General features: G+C 37.4%; 1 protein-coding gene across 1 annotated transcript in view; it reads left to right on the top strand.

Annotated features, from left to right (window-relative positions):
- FREM2 (FRAS1 related extracellular matrix protein 2) overlaps positions 1-13,406 on the top strand; it is a 123,726-nt gene that overhangs the window by 87,908 nt on the left and 22,412 nt on the right. The window contains exons 8-16 of the mRNA XM_027896251.1: positions 519-728; positions 996-1,193; positions 3,204-3,368; positions 3,446-3,628; positions 6,992-7,122; positions 7,971-8,129; positions 9,023-9,326; positions 11,917-12,048; positions 12,645-12,976. Coding sequence (XP_027752052.1) covers positions 519-728; positions 996-1,193; positions 3,204-3,368; positions 3,446-3,628; positions 6,992-7,122; positions 7,971-8,129; positions 9,023-9,326; positions 11,917-12,048; positions 12,645-12,976 — 1,814 coding nt within the window. The remainder of the gene's footprint in view (positions 1-518; positions 729-995; positions 1,194-3,203; positions 3,369-3,445; positions 3,629-6,991; positions 7,123-7,970; positions 8,130-9,022; positions 9,327-11,916; positions 12,049-12,644; positions 12,977-13,406) is intronic.

Genomic DNA, 13,406 nt, shown 5'->3' on the forward strand with positions numbered 1-13,406 from the left:
CAGTCTGTCTTTAACAGTAAGGCATTTGTTTGTTTTCCATTCATTCTGTTTTATACAAGTCTTCTGAACAGCAGTTCTTCCTTACAATCAGCTCACTGACCTTTTATCCTTTTCTTTCTACATTAGTCTCAAAACTTGCATCTTTGTTACAGAATAATATAAAATTTCTTTCAAAAAGACTTTGCTTCATCTGCAGAGTCTCTCTCAAAGCCTTTTGCTTACTTTTATTTCTCACTTCAAGCAAACTTTTTTTTCTGGACTAACTGTTGGTTTACAGCAGAATAGAAGCAGCCTCATTTTGTGACTTGAATCATCACTAAACAAAAAATAAATGAATGTTGACTTTTTTTATTGTATACTCCACCTTAGATGGTCAATAGATAGTTTTTCTTCACATAAATGCCAGAATTCGTTAATTAAAAATATTGAAAAAATAGATTTATCTATAATTGTCTAATGACAGATATTTTCATTTTTCATTACATGTAATCCTATTTTTATCTCTTTTGCATTGATAGCCGGAGTAGATTATGTAGGCATCAGTCGTAATTTGGATTTTTCTCCTGGAGTCAATATGCAGACATTTCGTGTGGTAATTCTGGATGATCTTGGACAGCCGGTACTGGAAGGAACTGAGAAGTTTGAGCTTGTGCTAAGGATGCCCATGAATGCTGCTCTTGGAGAACCCAGCAAGGCCACCATCTTCATTAATGACTCAACATCTGATTGTGAGTATTTTCTCTTTTTTTCACCTTTATACTTTTATGCAGAAGATGGATGACTGCAGTACACAAATAAGTGTCCTTTTGAATCACACCAAAGCTAGTGTGTCTACCCATTTCAGCTAGAGACAACAAGTTAAGTCCTTTCCTGTCCGGCTTCTTATTTTATATATCTGGTGCAATGTAACATAAATAAATCTGAAATAGAGGAGAGATGATATAATAACTTCTGCAGTTATACTTTACACGTGCTTTTTGTGTTTTTCCTCCCAGTGCCTAAGATGCAGTTTAAGGAATCTGTATATGTAGTCAATGAAAATGACGGACAGATTTCTGCCATGATATATAGGAGTGGGGATATCCGATACACATCCACTGTGAGATGCTATACAAGGCAAGGCTCGGCTCAGGTAATGATGGACTTCGAAGAACGTCCCAATACTGACAGTTCCATCGTCACATTCCTTCCTGGTAAGTTCTTGATCTTATTGTAGAAGGCCTTAGTCTACCATGTTTTGCTTCACTTTGCTTTGCTTTGTTTTTATTTGTGTCTTCTCATAAAGCAGTGCCAAAAAGACCACTTTGGAAAACTAAGCTTTTTCTTTTTCCTACACAATGGGATGAGTGCCCAGAAATGATGTTCCCTTTATTTACTTCACTTCTGACCTAGAAGGATAATCAATAAGAACCAAAGGGAATATCTTCATATAGATTCAGACTGAGTGCCAGGATCTTTCTGATAGCAAAAATAGGTTCAGTATAATGCAGTAGAAGCACAGAACTGCTGTCAGAAAGGAAACTTCAGAAGTTCTGCTCTTTGTTTAGCAGATTTCTGGTAAATATATTTGACTTGCACTGGAATGAGTAATAGATCTTTCAACAGGGATGTAGCTCTGTAATTTCTGCTTGAATTTTTTTCTCCCACTGAGGCTTTCCTAAGACAACCCACCACTATGAGGTACTTGATATCTCGCATCAGAGATGAAATGCAGAAATAATGAAATAAACATTAAATTATTAAAATAAAAATGATGAAATAAATCAGATGCTACTACCTTGAAATTCATTCAGCTTGGGCAAAACACAGTTTCATCTTTTAGTCTTTGAAGTCTAAACACACATAATATTTTTTACAAGCCCTAAACAATTTCTGTCATCAGCATGAAATCCTTGGTATGCCCTTATCACAGAAATGATGACTTTCATATTTCTGTAGACATTTATCATAGTTCTCTTGAAAAAGTGAGTTGTTCAATCTTTATTTAGAGCTGGCCTCAGCTTTTAGTGTTGTCATATACTCTACACCTTTGCCATTGCTTCTGTGCAACCACAAAAGACAGTCCAACTTACAAGAATTAATGGATCTGGGCCACATAGGAAGTAACTTTTTTTTTTTAGTTTTTTTTGTTTGTTTGTTTGTTTGTTTGTTTTTTTTTAGTTTTTTTTTTTTCTCTGTGGAGGCAAGGAGCAAAGAGGTCTGCCAGAATTACATCTTTTTTTTCAATAAGCTTCTTAGGCATGCTTAAAATGCAGCAGTTTGATTTCAGTTTTCACATTTCCTATGTGACAAAGAGCAGAATGGATATTTTGATTTTTTTTCTCCTCCTAATGGATAATTTATTTTCTATAAGAGAAAAAAAACAACCTCAGGAAATGAACACTGACAGCATCCTGATCTGGTTCTTCATCTTGAAGAGCCTTGATCATATTTGCATGTGTAATGATGAAAAAATCCTGTAAAATGACCTAATTTCTCTCATCCTGTGCTGTTCCTTTTGTCAGGGATGTAGGAGTCTTTTTTATGATGATGAGCCCACCAAGTCTGATACTGGGTGCCAGACACTGCACACCACTCATAACTCTTGCTGCTTTTCCAGTTAATGAACATCTAGTAAGTCTAGGCACATTGATTTGTGAGTGCAAAAATTGAACATTTTGATACTCCAAAACATTTTTAAGGCAATATTTATTGTCACTTGGAACTGGTGGGAGTTCAAAATATTTTAAAATCAAATGGAATAATATAAGTGAAAGTCCACACTGTTGGAGAGTGTCCAATCAAAAGAGACCTGAAATAGAAAACTTCAGGACAAAATTACCATTAAAGTTAGTGAAAGTTTCTATTGCTCTGCTTCCATATGCAAGTATTTATTTTTTAAAGGCACTCTGTGGGAGAGGTCACTGAGAAGGAACATTTCCTTCTAGGGTAAACCAAAAGGAATAATACCTGTAAAGTGGATATACCAAATAGAAACTTGTTTTAGAGAAGTCCCAAAAACTCATTAAAGTGGAGCTTTTTCCTTAAAAAGATACTAATTCTGCTCGCACTATTGTCATTACTCAGTAACTTTATATGGTGTCAAGGTAGATGCCTTGGCCAGCAGAAGCAGCTGAGCTTGAGGTTTGAGCTTGGAAAGAAGTGCTGTAATAGAACAAAGAACACCTAAGTCCAGCCTGATATTACCTTCAGAATGATTACAGGTGAAACTGAGAAGCCTTGCACACTGGTGCTTATGGATGATACTTTCCACGAAGAAGAGGAAGAACTGCGCCTGGTTCTTGGCACTCCGAGAAGTGATTCTTCCTTTGGTGCCTCTATTGGTGAACAAAATGAGACGCTGATAAGGATTCGGGATGATGCAGACAGTAAGAGAATATTTTGTTGTTATTGGCTTTTGGAAACGCATTTGCGTGGCCTAAAAACATTTTTTTTCTAATTACAGAGGCTATTATTAAGTTTGGTGAGACCAAATTTAGTGTGAGTGAACCAAAGGACACAAGACAACTAGCAGTTGTGAAAATCCCAGTGCTTCGTCTGGGAGACACTTCTAAGGTTTCTGTTGTGAGAGTTCATACAAAGGATGGATCTGCTACTTCTGGAGAAGACTATCACCCTATATCAGAAGGTAGGATCATACTTATCACATCCAACTATTTGTTTGCAGTCATGACTGTAACCAAACGTTTGAAAAATGAAATAGCTTTGTGAATACAATAATTTACAACCACATCCCATAACACATTTTGCTGTTCAAATTCAGTGTGGACAGATCCCTTGTGGTATGCAACAGGCAATTGCTCTTGGAATACTAGTTATTAGTAAAGTTATTTCCAAAACAATTTTGACTCCTTTGGAAACATCTGTAGCTCAAGTAGTTGTGGAAGAAATGTATGAGTTCCACCTCAGTAATATTTGTGAAGTGTAATACCATTACTCTGAAGAAACATCTACTTCTAGGACATGTTGTGTGGTTGTTTCTTGAGCAATTCATTAAGATAATGGCTTTTACTCTATGTAGGAATTCATGTATATTTCTCTTTGGTTTTCTATGTTCTTAATAATAAAGCTTTCTTTCTATATTTCTGCAATTCTGCCTGCTGCTCCTCACTAGTAATGAATGAGAAGTTGTGTAAAAGAATGAAAAATTTCTTAGCTGATAAACTTCTTTCCATTAATAGCCCACCCATATGGTTTAGGGAATGACTAATGGAGTTTGTAGCATTATGAATTTTTTGTCTTCTAAAGTTTATGATAATACATGATACTAATCTGTGTTTTAAGATTAATTATTCATTGCTGGAGTGTTTTCACAGTTTTGGATAAATTATTTTGGTGTCCAGTTCAGCTGAAAGATAAGACTTATCTTTGAACTTCCAGGAGCAACCTTGAGCTATCTTCAGTTTCCACAGGAAAGGCATTTACCACTAGCAATATCTGAAGAGAAAATTTCTTAGCCATAAGAAAACACCAACCCAGAGCTTCTAATTCCAGCCACTTTGCCTCATGCATTTTAGAGTTTTGCTCTTTCCTCCTGAAAACCACAGGAACTTTTAGTGTCAGCTAATACTTATCCCATACGCATTAGCTATCCTCATTGCCTTTCTTACATTCTCCCTGCTATGTATTGACAGCACTTGGGAGCAAAAACTTCAAGGGAAATTACTGCAGAACAAGAGGCACTTGGCCTCTGCCCAGAAGCCTTTGAGAAAGGTCTATGATGTGCAGAATTTTCCCACAGGTTTCAGAATATCTGTGGGTCTAGGGAACCTACCTATTCAGCTATGGTTACAAAAACCATATCCTTAATTGTGGTCTCTGAGGTAAGTCTGACAAAATTAAAATCAGTAAAATTCTTAGCTATCAGAAAGCATTTTTATTACCACAAAGAGTATTTTCATGGCTCAATAACACTTAAGGCTGAAAGGATCATTGGATCACTTAATCAGATTTGCTGTGGATTGCAAGATTCTCCCACTTTCCCCCAAATACTTCTGTATTGAGCCCAATAGCTTTGATTAGAGAAAACATAGTCTTTGGAAAGGGCATCTAGTCCTGGTTTGAAGGCATTGGAGAGGAAGAGTGTTACTTAGGATCTTACTTTACTGATCAGTCCCTATCACCTCTCGGGGCTTTATTTGCCATACATGCAGGGCTCTTTAGCACCTGGTATATTTTGTTTATGGTGGTGTCTCAATATACCAATGAGAACATCACTTTCTGCAAGTCTTTTCTTTTTTCTTCTGGTCCTGAGTTTCTGTTGGTTACCATCTTCAGTTAATTTGGCATCCCTTTTAAAAAATAAAAGTAGTAGAAATGCACCTATTATTTTACCCTCACTCTCACCCATTCTAGACACAAATGTGGAATAGTTTCTATAGTTTTTATTTTTTTAGTAGTTATTATAGTCAGGAATCATAGTACTGACTAACTCTGTCAGTGTGGTGGGTTGACCTTGGCTGACCACCAGGTGCCCACCAAAACTGCTCTGTCACTCCCCCTCCTCAGCAAGAGAACAGAGAAAATATAACAAAAGGATTGAGATAAGTACAGGGAGAGCTCACTTGCCAATTGCCATCAGAGGCAAAACAGCCTCAACTTGAGGAAATAAGTTTCATTTATTACTGATCAAATCACAGTAGGGTAATGAGATTTAAGACCAGATCTTAGAACACCTCCTACCTCCTTCCCACTCTTCCCTTCTTTCTGGGCTTAACTTCACTTCCAAATTCTTTACCTCTGAGCGGCTCAGGGGGATGGGAAGTGGGGATTGCAGTCAGTTCATCACACTTTATTTCTGACACTTCTTGTTCCTCACACTCTCCTCTGCTAGAGCATGAGGCTCCACCCAGAGGAAACAGTCCTCCCCAAACTACAATGTGGGTCCTTCCCATGGCCTGCAGTTCTTCATGAACTGCACCACAGCGGGTCCCCCCTGGGGTCACAAGTCCTTAAAAGCCATTAAACCTGCTCCAGCATGTGATCCTCTCTCTACAGGGCCACAGGTCCTGCCTGGAGCCTGCTCCAGCACGTGCTTCCCACAGGGTCACAGCCTCCTTCAAGCTTCCACCTGCTCTGTCATGGGTGGCAGGTAGATCTCTGTTTCACCGTGGACCTCCATGGGCTGCAAAGACACATCTGCCTCACTGTAATTTTCACCACAGGTTGAAGGGAAATCCTGCTCCAGCACCTGGAGCATTTCCTCATTGTTCTTCACTGACCTTGGTGTCTGCAGAGTTGTTTCTCTCACATAGTCTCACTGCTGGTTCCTAGATGCTGTGGTGAAGCAGTTTTTTCCTCTTCTTAAATTTATTATCCCAGAAGTACTACCATTGTCACTGCAGTGCTCAGCCTTGGCCAGCAGTGGGTCTGTCTTGGAGCTGGCTGGCACTGGCTCTTTTGGACATGGGAAAGCTTCTGACATCTTCTCACAGAAGCCACCTCTGCAGCCTCCCCCATGACCAAAAGCCTTGCCATGAAAACTCAATATGGTAGGTTGAGATTGAACTTTTAATCCACCATGGCCTCTTAAGTTTTTTCAGAGACAATGATTTTCAAAATATAGAAACTGTTGTGTAACTCTAGATTTTTGTCTTTTTTTTTTTTTTTAATATACTGTTCTATTAAAATGCACTTTGTTTGAGCAAGACCTGACAATACTATTTATTTAGAATTCTTCAGTCTTTTGGTCATTCACATATGTTACCAACATTAATGTAACTAGTCCCAGATAATTTTCAAAATATTAAGTTCTGTTAAACTAAGTCCTGATCTTTGCAAATCTCCTAATGATGATGATGATGATGATGCCACATTTTCAGTGATTTCCACATTTCCACTGCTATTCATTATTATTATCAGATAGGTTAAACTAAATATACAAACAGCTGTAATTTGAAAACTGAGTATTAACTGCAATTTCTCATGGCAGGGCCTAGAATCACAGCTTGTTATGAACAACAGATTTATTTTTGTGTCTCATTGTTTTTAGAAATTGAGTTTAAAGAGGGTGAAACACAACACTTTGTGGAGGTTGAGGTTCTCTTTGATGGAGTAAGGGAGATGAGAGAAGCCTTCACTGTTCATCTGAAGCCTGATGAGAACATGGTTGCAGAAATACAGGTAACAAGCTCATACAAGGTCCCAAACATCAAAATCTGGTAAACAGACTTCTTGTTTTGTGTATCATAGCTTTATATTTCTCTTAAGATTTATTCACACCATCTTGTCTGGTATCTTAAAAGACAGAGAGGATCATCCCAGCTGACACGGTAGCACCTACACAAAACAGTATGTTGCCAAGGCAGTTGTGTTGATGGAGACATAGAGTTAATGAAAAACTGAAGTCTTCAGGATACCCCTGGACACACATTCTTCTCGTATAATCAGTCCTAGAAACTGATGTCCTCTTGGAAACACTGTCTGGCAATACAGTGTAACCTCTATGCTGAAAAAAGAGCATATGAGTGAAATGTAACTTCTGCTGTCAAAACCATGTCAATGTTATTCTTGTTGTGTGAGATACAATAGCCACATTTTGTGGTATAAAATGTTATTGAAACTCTCTAACTGCTTCATCAGTGTCACACCATACATAGCCTGACTCCAGATAGCCAGACAGAGTCTTTGCTGATGAGAAAGACCCTGTTTCCACCGGGTGGTAAAGCACACAGTGCACACTGGGGTTCTACCGGCATAATGAGGTGGTTCAAGAAAGCTGGGACACAAGGCTGAAGGTCTAGGATCTTTAGTATACTGAGAAGAGAAAAATCATTTTACCTCTTCCTTTTGCACTCTGCAACATACTTTCCAGTGCCTCAACCCTTTCTCAATAGCTCTTCCAGTTGAGGTTTTAGAACTTCTTTAGGAACAATATTTCAAAGGCTAGATATATTCTGATTAAGGTCCAGCTTGAATCCCCTTATTTATTGAGATTTTCACAGAGAGCTGTTTCTGTCTTTTCATTGCAGACAGCCAAGGCCATTGTTTACATAGAAGAAATGAACAGCATGGCAGATGTCACCTTTCCCTCTGTCCCTCAAGTTGCATCCCTTTTGATATATGATGATATTTCTAGAGCCAAAGACAGAACCAGTCCTGTAGCTGGCTATCCTGTCATCTGTATCACAGTGAGTATCTCTGGGGAAGAACAGAATGAAATCAGTATCTGTATTTTGTTCGGTGGATTTTAGGCTCCCAGTATCAATCCATATTGTGGTGAGTCACATGAGTTCAAGCTAGAACTGTCCTCAGAGCTAATGTAATTTGTTTGGATAATGAATCCATATTCAGGAGGGCAAAAAGCATAGAAAGATGTTTCACTTTCTCATCACTGAGAACAGTTTGATACTTACACTATGTCTATATATGACCTTACTATTTCCTGCATTATCTTGCCTCAATTTGCAGAGTTAAAATCACTGGGGATAACAGATGAGCCATTGTTTTCAATGAGGGCCACAAACTGAAAAATGAGTACTGTTTGCTGAAGGACTGTAGGCTTCTTTCATTGTAATTTTGCAACTGAAAATTTACATAAATATGCATATACATTGAGGAACATTTTTGTCCATCTGCATCTTCAGTTTGTTTTTCACGCATTCCTTATGCACAGGAATTTGCCATATATTGAATGGTTCTCCTAAGTCAAAAAAAAAAAAAAAAAAGAAAAAAAATTTAGAAATACAAAGTATATTTGAAGAATTAGATCAAAGGAAGATGTCCATATTAAAGCAATATGTGGGAGTGTTGTTTGTGCCTTCATAACTGCCACATATTCACCTATATATCATGATTTAAAATATTTTTTTTGTTTCAGTAAGCATAATTAGATATGGCTTTTAATCTACCCTAACAGTGCTAAAAGCATTACTGTCAAAATAAGATGATTTCTTAAGAGATTTACTGGCACTGTTCCACAACTGGCACAGTTCCATGTTGTTGAGTTTTGTGACTCTTGATAACTTAAAATTCCTTTGCCATGAAGCAAATAAATTGCTAACATATCTGCCTTCTTCTGCAGGCTTGTAATCCTAAATATGAAGACTTTGACAAGACTGGTTCTATATGTGCCAGTGAGAACATCAATAATACTCTGACTCAGTACCGGTGGCTTGTAAGTGCACCCACTGGCCCTGATGGTGTGACCAGCCCCATGAAGGAGGTCGACTTTGATACCTTCTTCACTTCCTCTAAAATGATTACGCTCGACTCCATTTACTTTCAAGCTGGTTCTCGTGTCCAGTGTGCGGCTCGGGCTGTGAATTCAGATGGGAATGAAGGTCTTGAGCTTATGAGCCCCATTGTAACTATAAGCACATCAGAAGGTAAGACATCATCACCTAATGCAAAATTCACAGGTCTCTTTTGGATCACAAATTCTGTCCTAACAAAATCTGTTTACATGATCAGGGATTTTAACATTACAGTCTCAGCTTTTCTTCCGTTGTTCATAGAGGTGGTAAAAAGCCTCTCTTCACACAGCAAAGAATTGTATAAAGAAAATGTTTTCCATCTGTGCTAGTTCTCCACATCTTTAAATAATAATCCACATGGCAAACTTATATGTTCATGAGAACAATATATAATGTGCATTGCAATTAGTGAAACCTATTTTCTGTTGGCTTTTGAATTCAACTGTAGTAATGATGCAGTATAGGCTCAGCTCCTGTTGGACACTGGAAAATCCACACAGGAGTGGCATATGAGTGCCTAGCCAGAAGAAAACCCTCATTTGACATTCAGACCTCACTGGACATCTGAGACTCAGTGTCCTCCTTGACTAAGGACTAAAGCAACTGGTGTCCAATAATAGGTCATGGACAAAACTTTTTCATGGTTGAATTATTCATAATATTCATCCTTCTTCTTTCTCTGATACTCTCTTTGTTTCTCTCTGAATCTCTGACACCTAACTAATATTGAACTGACACTTCATCCTCTCAACCATCAGCTACTGTAGTCTACCTCCTTTGCCCAGCCAACTCTTTTCATGAAACTCGTACTGAGTATCATTATGAAGCAGAGATGAAGCACTGACATGCGTATGCTAGTTTATTACAAAAAAACCAGATAATTTTTGTATTGTATAATGTGGAGAATGAATAATATCAGCAACCAAGCTAAATTGCAAAACATGTTATTACCCTTCTGCAGCCATTTTACATTTTTGTGTCATCTTTACTGCTTTTGTAGCTACATTAACTGTAGTAGTTTGTGTGAGATAAATTATGTGATTGTTCATTTGCAATATCAATTTCATTTCCTAGACCTTTTCAAGTAAATATTTAATTTAAAACATTATATTTTGTACTAAGCTGAGGCTTTAAGACACTTAATGAATGGAATTTCAGTTTACCTCTGTCCTTTATCTCACATTTTGACTGTAGGCTCATGTCGTCATTGCACTGTCAGGAATCCTGCATCCTAAAGAAGACTCTGCCTAAGGGAATTGTCTACAAGGTGCAGAGTAGTGCTTGTTAAAGCGAGACAACCTTGTGCTGTGTGAGCTGGTTTTGTCATATGAAACAGACTGGCTTTGTTAGCGTTAAAATGCATTATTTGCATTACCCTTAACAAATTAGCAGAGCTAAGTAATGCAGGACTGAGTTGTCAGGCATATGTTACTTCCAGTACCTGAGCTGACTTGCGATGTGGAAGGAAAGGAGTACAGTGATCAAAGCAACCTGCCAAAATCCTGAATATTTGCCACCTTGAGGATGCCTGACCTTCGGTGTATAGACCAAATTCTCAAAAGTAAATCAGATTGTGCAAAATACTGTATTTAATCTCCTTAGCACATCTTACTTGCATTTGAGAAAAAAAACACAAACAAAAACCAACCACAAAACCATCAACCAACCAATCACACAAACAACAAATTAAAAGCTGTCATCTGCAGAACAAAGTTTTTTTCCTTGTGCCAGAACTTTCCAAGTGGGATATGCTGAGCCAGATGAGGTCCACCAGATCCAATAAGTCCTCCAAGAGGAGAACTCAGCCTTCTCTTTTCTTGTAATCCCTCAGAAGTGAGCAAAGAGCAGAATGAGGGCAAAGGGAACTGTTTTGATTTTCATGTCTGCTAGTTTCTTACTTAAAGTGTTTCATGATCTTTTGGCCATGATGTGGCAAAGTGCTGTGATTCTTGTGGCCAGAATGCAGACACATCTGCATTGAACTATGCAACTACAAATTGCGTATATCTCAGATCATATGATTGCAAACCTAATTTTTTGGTTCCAAAGACCAGGACTGGTATTGGAACATGGTGAACTAACACTGGAAAGGATTATCAAATTAAATTATACATTCTCCTTTCCTGAAGAAAGTCAAAATTTAAATGAACAAGGCTCTAAGTATCCAACTTTGAAGCTGACTCTACTTTGATTGATTATTTCTAGAGATCCTTTGACACAATTTTTCTAACTACATTTTTGTTACTAACAGAACAGGAGGATCATAAAGTCCTGTGAGGGCATATGGGTGCATACCCCAATCCAGTGCCAAAAACAACTGAACACTGGTCAGGTATCTTTCATAAAGCTATGCATGTGCTTGAGAGGGTGAGAGGGATTAACACATATGCCTCTGAAGACCTCTGTAAGAAAGCATGACACTTGACACTGACTTTGCAAATATGGTTGACACATGCAACTGAAAAGCTACAGATGGAGTATCACCACCTTGTTCTGAAAATGTTGCCCAGTTAATTGAGTAATGATTTCTATTTGAATCCTCTTTGCATAAATTCCCATTCAGACATCTGGAAAATGCTGTCCAAAGTGTTTACCTGTCATTCAAGAAAATTTTTGACATTTTGGAAACCTGTACAGTGGGGAAAAGAAGTGCATCGAAAATAGTGCAAGGGAAAGTTCCTCTGGACATAAAAATAAGGTTGCTTTCTCTTTTTTCCATTAGGTCTTTGTCAACCTCGTATATCAGGAGTGGTTGGAGCAGAACCATTCTCTGCCAAATTGCGCTATACTGGACCAGAAGATCCTGATTATGCCAACCTCATCAAACTGACAGTCACAATGCCACATACTGATGGTATGAGAAAATTAGTTGTGAAGTTAGGAAAACTCATACAACACACTGTTATTTGAGCTACTTTATTGGTCATATTATTCTAAATAGACAAAATAATAATATGAACTTTTAACATGTTAGAACAGAGAAAAATGTTATGAATTAACAAGCACAGTTTGCAACAAGGTGGATAAGATACTATATTAAAACATAGTCTCTGATGTGAAGATTAAGAGTTTTCAGCTTAATTGGATAATTTACATAAGTTAATCTACATGTATGCTTTGTGAAACTCCTTTGAAGTGCATAGAAATATACCATTTAATTACTATGTGCTTCTGAAAAAAATCAAAATAATTTTATTATTGAAATATTGATATGTAGAATATTAATATGATGGAATTTTAATATGTTTATAAATATTTTATTTTGTTCTGCATAGCATACAGACATAATTATTTATACACACTTAGCATATCAACTTTATTTGAATTCTGAAGTACAATACAAAATGCAGAAGCACTTGATAACATGCTAATGTTCGACAAAGTTTGGCTAAATTAAGCAGCTCTGAGAACTGACATTTAGTGATAGGGCTGTAAATTAATGTTTTTTAGGCATGCTGCCTGTTATTTCTACAAGAGAACTCTCCAACTTCGAGCTGACACTTAGTCCTGATGGAACTAGAGTTGGAAACCATAAATGCTCCAACCTGTTGGATTACACAGAAGTAAAAACCCACCATGGTTTTTTAACTGATGCTACCAAGAATCCAGATGTGGTTGGGGAGACCATTCCCTATCAATACAGCCCAACAATCCGAGGCTTCAATACCTTGCGCTTTTACCGCAATCTGAATCTGGAAGCCTGTCTATGGGAGTTTGTTAGCTATTATGACATGTCTGAGCTCCTCACAGACTGTGGAGGCACCATTGGGACAGATGGACAGGTATGAAAAATGGAACTTGATTTTGTAATGTATTCTTTAAATAAGGTATTTTCCCTTATGAGGGAATTAATTAGTTGAAAAGTTGTTTTTTTTTTTCTTAAGAAGAAATAGACTTCCCCTCAGGTTGGCTTATTTCCTAAAACTATTAATATCCATTAAATGCTAATAAGTCATATGTGAAATCCTTGTCCAATTAAAATTAATGAGAATAATTTGGTTTGAATTAAATTTGCTATGATTTTCTCCCAATACAGTTCTGGAGTATTTTAGGACAAACTAATCCCACTTTCACTGTATAGAGAGCCATTTTAGTCTTCTCTTAGAATAAAAGCCTTCTGATGTATTGCTCTTAGCCCATAGATAGTACTGGGCTATTTAGTATTTGTTGTGGTGTATCTTAAAAAACAGAGTTAAAATATTGTGTAGGGAC

This window comes from Empidonax traillii, unplaced genomic scaffold (genome assembly GCF_003031625.1).
Source record: "Empidonax traillii isolate 1590-97213 ecotype Southwest subspecies unplaced genomic scaffold, ASM303162v1 scaffold489:size526811, whole genome shotgun sequence".
Classification (NCBI taxonomy): Eukaryota; Metazoa; Chordata; class Aves; order Passeriformes; family Tyrannidae; genus Empidonax; species Empidonax traillii.